Consider the following 6,331-nt stretch of genomic DNA (forward strand, 5'->3'; position numbering starts at 1 on the left):
GGGGGGGGGGGGGGGGGGGGGGGGGGGGGGGGGGGGAGGGGGGAGGGAGGGAGGGAAGGGAGGATAGAGGGAGGAAGAGAGGATTACTGTCTTACTCAAGCAAGCAATATAATACCGAGCAAAGAAACAATCACACGAAGATGCCCTAGCAAAGTGAGCTGAATATATAGATCTATATTTTTAGAAAGTCTTACTCCTAAGTGACTAGGAGAGTAACACTTTCTGAAACACTCAGATGTTCCTAAATACTTCCTAAACTTCCAAACAGTCTGCAGAATTAACTGAAACCCTCTTTAACATTCTTACCTGTGTCATCTCCAGTTACAGCCATGATGGGCTTCTGCAGACAGAAATGTCCTGTTTCCTCTACCACAGTTCAACATAAAGTGTTCCAAATTAGCAAGCATGTGCAGGGTAAGCAAGAGGACTGACATCACAATGACATCACTAGCCTATCACTGCCATCAATTTGCTTTGTCACAGACAAGCTCACTGAAACCAAAGCCCTATAAAAACTCTTCCTGTAATAAACCATCTTAATGCTCTTGTTTCTGATTTTTACATAGAAATCTGTTTGAGGTGGGCTCTGGCAAAAAAAAAAAAAAAAAATGTCTCTTTTAGCATTAAAAGTTACATGGTTATAACTTACAGGGCTAATTCTTTATTATTGTGGTGTCTAAGGCTTCTAGGTAAACATGGGGGAATAAACCGTGTATATTTTCCTAACTCACTGGAGAGAAAAAACACTTGGAGATTTAAACTTTGGGCATTAAACACACACACACACACACACACACACACACACACACACACACACACACACTCTGACTATCAGCACGGAAATACCGTATTTCATAGTCACTTCTAAACTGACCAAGTAAGGAATATCCAGCCACTTGTGTGCACGTAACATATTTTTATTTGCTGGGCCACTTGCTACACCATCAACAATCCAACTCTTCCTAAGGTGGTACAGAATCTGCTAATTTCACTTGATGGGAGTAGACATTAAAGTTTTAAAAGTTCCCTGTGCCAATGGAGCAAGTATTATGTAGTACTCTCCCACAGCTACTACGCTGAATCACATGAACTTGCTGATAGTTGACCTTTCTGGCCCACAAAAATAGCAGTTTCATGCAATTCAATCTAATGCATTATTTCATCAGATTAAATGCCCCTGAAAAGACTTTTATGATTTTTAAAATTCATAAATAAATCAAAATTATTATTTGTACATTTTTAAAAAAAAATGTCAAATTTTATTTGGATCACTTAATGAAGGCTCAGCACGTAAGAGAGCCGGATCATTATAGAAAATTCAGTGACTATAAGGTTAGACGCAAAAATGGGTGAATGTTCGACCACAGAACAGACCATAGCCTGGAAAAAAAAATGATTGGCATTTCCACTGCAAAAAAATAAGGGACATGCCACTGAGACCTTTTGTCTTTATCAGTGAGTTGTACAAAGCCCATTCCCTTGAGTGATTAGAATTCAACCTGACCTACGTCAATGAAAGGACATCCCACCACATTTTGCTGTGTTTAATTTAATCATCTTCTAGTAAAGGCAAGGACTTTACACTCAGATGCTCAGGAGGTAAACTTTCAGGGGATATCCATGTTTCTAGTAATTCTCCAAGATACCTGAGAGGGGGGCTGGAGTTTCAATTTAGCTGAAGATATCCTGGCTGAGTAAGAAAGCCTGATGGTCACCTAGACATCAACCCCAATCTGGGGCTCCAGCAGGGACTCTTTACTGTCGCAGGCCACATCTAAGGGTTTGGGTCTAAGACTGCTATTAGTACATTAGTACATTTTATTTCAAATTTCAGAAAATCAATCAGAAATTTATTTTTATGTCAGTATTTCTTTAAATTGGCACATAGATGCTCAATAAATATTGGTGTCAAAAAAGTTAAGGAAGGAAAGAAGGGAAATGGGTTGTTTAGTTGATTACTGCTCTTAGTAAAGTTGTTTTTTTTTTTTTGAGACTGAGTCTTGCTCTGTCGCCCAGGCTGGAGTGCAGTGGTGCAATCTCGGCTCACTGTAACCTCTGTCTCCCGGGTTCAAGTAATTCTCTGCCTCAGCTTCTGGAGTAGCTGGGACTATAGGTGCCTGCCACCACACCCAGCTAATTTTTGTATTTTTCGTAGAGAGGGGGGTTTCAGCATGTTGACCAGGCTGGTCTTGCACTCCTGACCTGGTGATCCACCCGCCTCAGCTTCCCAAAGTGCTGGGATTACAGGCGTGAGCCACCGTGCCCGGCCTAAAGTTTTAACATCTTCCCTGGACCAGTTAATCTCCAATCAGCACATGGAATAAATAACATTTTCACAGAGGAACAATATTTCACTTTCATTTCATAAATGCTCACTGAACATTTATCACATGCCAGGGTCTGTGCTGGGTACTCGTCCAAATAGAACTTACCATCTAGCAAGATACAGACAGACACGATACAACATGATGTGTGCCTAAGGAAGTATAGTAGGAATTCACAGGGGGTTGCCTAAGCCAGACGTGGAGGATGGAGAAAGCTTCCTAGAGGAAGCATCATCTAAGATGAAAGATGAAACATGAGTATCACATACAATCGGGGAAAGTAGTCTTATCAGGCAGTCGGTATGTGCGAAGAAGGCCCTGGAGGAGAGAGGGCATGGCCTATCCCAGGAAATGAAAGAAAGAGCTGTATTACAAAAGAGGGAGAAGTGAAGAGGTAGGCGGCTATTAAAGAATGCAGGGCTTGGATCAAGCAAAGATCTGGGCCACATGAAGGATTTGGGGCTTTGTCTAACAGGTCACAGACATGGATGGATGGTTTGGAGTGGATGCTATAGACTGAATGTTTGAACCCCTGCCCAATTTCCTCTGTTGAAATCCTAACCCCCAGTGCAATAGTATTTGGAGGTGGGACCTCTGGGAGGTGATGAGGTCATGAGGGTGGTACCCTTGTGAATGGGATTAGTGCCCTTATAAAAAAGACCCCAGAGGCCAAGCACAGTGGTTCATGCCTGTAATCCTAGCACTTTGGGAGGCCGAGGTGGGCAGGTTACCTGAGGTCATAAGTTCCAAGACCAGCCTGGCCAACAGAGTGAGATTCTGTCTCAGAAAAAAACAAAAACAAACAAAAACCCAGAGAGGTCGAGTGCAGTGGTTCGCACCTATAATCCCAGAACTGTGGGAGGCCAAGGAGGGCAGATCACCTGAGGTCAGGAGTTCAAGACCAGCCTGGCCAACGTGGTGAAATCCTGTCTCTTCTAAAAATACAAAAAAAAAAATTTAGCTGGGCATGGTGGCGGATACTTGTAATTCCAGCTACTCAGGACGCTGAGGTAGGAGAATGGCTTGAGCCTGGGAGGCGGAGGTTGCAGTGAGCTGAGATTGCGCCACGGCACTCCAGCCTGGGAGACTGAGTGGGACTCTGTCTCAAAAGCAACAACAACCACAAAAAGACCCCAGAAAGCTCCCTGCTCCTTCTGCCATGAGAGGATACAGTGAGAACATGCCTAACTGTGAACTGGGAAGCAGCCCTCACAGACACAGAATCTACTGATGCCTTGGTCTTAGACTTTTAGCCTCCAGAACTCTAAGAAATAAAGGTTTGTTGTGAAAGCCACCTAGGCTATGGTATCTTGTTATAGCAGCCTATACAGATATAGATTCGAATTTTAGAAATACTACTCGGAACTGAAGAAAAGACAGTGCAATGCATTTAAGAGACTTCTGTTTTTAAGAACTTCCCAGAATCACTGTGGAGAAGGAAGAAAGAGTCTGGCTGAACGTTCAGGAACAATTCCCAAAAAACTGAGCCAAGAAGGGAGCTGCTGCCTCTGGCGTGATCAGGAGGATCAGGAAGCTGCTCCACAACTGGTGTCCAGGCAGGTGGCTGCTGAAGTCTGCAGCCCGCAGGGTAGCCCGGGTCAGAGGGACGGCAGCCGGGTCAGGGCCAGGACAGTGGGGTGTGGAGGGGCAGAGCATGAGTGGCTCAGCCAGGGGGAAGAATCTACAAAGTGACTTTGGGTGGAGATGTGGGAAGAGTAAGGGATGACACTCAGGTTTCTGGCATAAAGCACCAGGTGGGACAGTAGTGGCCGATCATGAAGACAGGAACAGTGGATTTCAGGAGTCAGAGGTATGTGTGGGCCATCTAAGGCACCAGCTGGAGTCAGGGCATAGACACAGTGAACTGAAGCCAGAGTGGGAGGGAATCCTCCAAGGAGGGAGCTCAGCAGGAAGAGGGGTGGTGGAGCAAGCCTGAGGATCATGGAAACACTCAGGACAGGGACAGAAGAAGCTTAGACCAGCGAGACCGGCAGAGAAGCAGCAGAGAGGGAAGACCAAGGAGAACGCAGCCCCAGGAAATGGAGGAAACAGAAGTCGACAGTGTGAATTACTGCTGAGGGATCGATCGGCCAAGACAGGCACTGAGAATCCACAAAGAAGCTGACAGGGCCCTGCAGGGAGATGAGAGGGAAAGCGGGCAGGGAACACTGCGCTAAGCTCAGGAAGACAACAGTACCCAAGGGCCTTGCTGCGTTTAAACTGGAGCTCCTGGCCATGATTGTTTAAGGAAAAGAAAAAAAGAGAGAGAGAAAAAAAGAGTAATAAACATTGGAAGGAAGGAAATAAAGTATCAGTATTTGTATAAACATTCACATAGGTCACAGACTGATTCACAAAGCATCAATAAATTATTAGAAGTAATTAGAGGTTAGCAAAGTTAATAGATAAAAGATCGACTTAAAAGAATCCGTATTTTTCCATGCCCGCAACAACTAGAAAATACGACAGAAAAATAAGGTACCATCGTAATGGCAACAAAAACTATAAAGTATTCAGGAACCAACTGAGGAAAGAATATGCAAGACCTCCATGGAGAAAAATGTTCAATTGTTAAAAGAAGTAAAATGAGATCTGAATAAACAAGCCATTCTATGGTTTGGGATAGGTCAATTTAATATGAAGACTTTAACTCTCCCTAAATTAAATGCAGTCTCATCATTGGCTTTATTATTATTACTACTTAGAAACTGAACCTTATTCCAAATGCATATGAAAGAATAATGGTGCACAAATAGCTAACTCTGCATTAAACTGAGAAAAAAGACAAGAGGAACTTGTTCTGTGAGGTAACAAACCTGTATAGCACTGGCATTCAGAAAAAGATGAATGGGACAGAAGACGGGACAGATCCAAGTGCACAAGCAAACCTACTGTCTAATGAAGGCTGCCCCATACGCTAATGAGGAAATAACAAATCCTTGCTAGTGGTTCCGTATAAGGAGAAAAAAGTTAAAAATCGATTTCCACCAAATACTATATATAGAAGTGAAGCCCAGATACATTAAAGACCTAAACGTGAAAGGTAAAACCATAAAGCAAATAGAAGAAAATGTGGAAAAATATCCTTGTGACTTATGGAAGAAAAAGAATTCTTAAATGAAGACCTCAAGGCACAAACTTACATATATAATGTGTAAAACATTAAAAATTATCAAAATTCTGTTGTTTGTAGTAGATTCTTCCAGGTAACAAAGATAAAATGAGAAGAAATAACCATTCTTTTTTTTAAAAAAGAAAAGAAAAGAAAAGATTTACTTTTTAAAAACAGGGTTTTGCCATGTTGGCCAGGCTGGTCTCGAACTGCTGACCTCAGGTGATTCACCTGCTTCGGCCTCCCAAAGTGCTGGGATTACACTCACGAGCCACCACGCCCAGCCAAGAAATAACTATTCCTTTTTTTTTTTTTTTTTTTTAATAAAGACGGGGTTTCACCATGTTGGTCAGGCTGGTCTTGAACTCCCGACCTCAGGTGATCTGCCCACCTTGGCCTGTAAAGTGCTTGGATTACAGGCGTGAGCCACCACGCCCGGCCAGAAATAACTGTTCCTTAAGATTATTCACTTAGACATAAATATGGTCCATGTGTACGGGAAATAGAACAGGTGGCTTTAATTTTACATTTCAAGAAAACATTAAAGTCCTGGGTTCGTTCCATGCATTTTTTACTCCATCAATGCCACCACTTCAGTTCTTCACACACTTATTAAAGTACACATTAACCCCCCAAATACCTGAAAGTATAGCTGATTATCAAGAGACTCATCAATTATAATATGCTTATAATACTTGCAAGACTTTCTTTTTTTTTTTTTTTTTTTTGAGACAGAGTTTCGCTCTTGTTACCCAGGCTGGAGTGCAATGGCGCAATCTCGGCTCACAGCAACCTCCGCCTCCTGGGTTCAGGCAATTCTCCTGCCTCAGCCTCCTGAGTAGCTGGGATTACAGGCACGCGCCACCATGCCCAGCTAATTTTTTGTAGTTTTAGT

At 43.0% G+C, this 6,331-nt stretch overlaps 1 protein-coding gene across 29 annotated transcripts in view; it reads right to left on the bottom strand.

The window, feature by feature from the left end:
• The window catches only part of CREM (cAMP responsive element modulator), an 82,570-nt gene that overhangs the window by 16,151 nt on the left and 60,088 nt on the right, over positions 1 to 6,331 (bottom strand). Inside the window, exon 1 of one of the 29 annotated variants that reach the window (XM_032259764.1) lies at positions 307 to 467. The exons of 27 other annotated variants lie outside the window; for them this stretch is intronic. In XM_032259764.1, the coding sequence (XP_032115655.1) occupies positions 307 to 331 (25 nt within the window). In that variant the 5' untranslated portion in view covers positions 332 to 467. Of the gene's footprint in view, positions 1 to 306; positions 468 to 6,331 lie in introns of those variants that run through there. One more of the 29 variants, XM_032259763.1, reaches the window with a different exon arrangement.

This window comes from Sapajus apella, unplaced genomic scaffold (assembly GCF_009761245.1).
Source record: "Sapajus apella isolate SASKATOON/1434 unplaced genomic scaffold, GSC_monkey_1.0 scaffold111, whole genome shotgun sequence".
Lineage (NCBI taxonomy): Eukaryota > Metazoa > Chordata > Mammalia > Primates > Cebidae > Sapajus > Sapajus apella.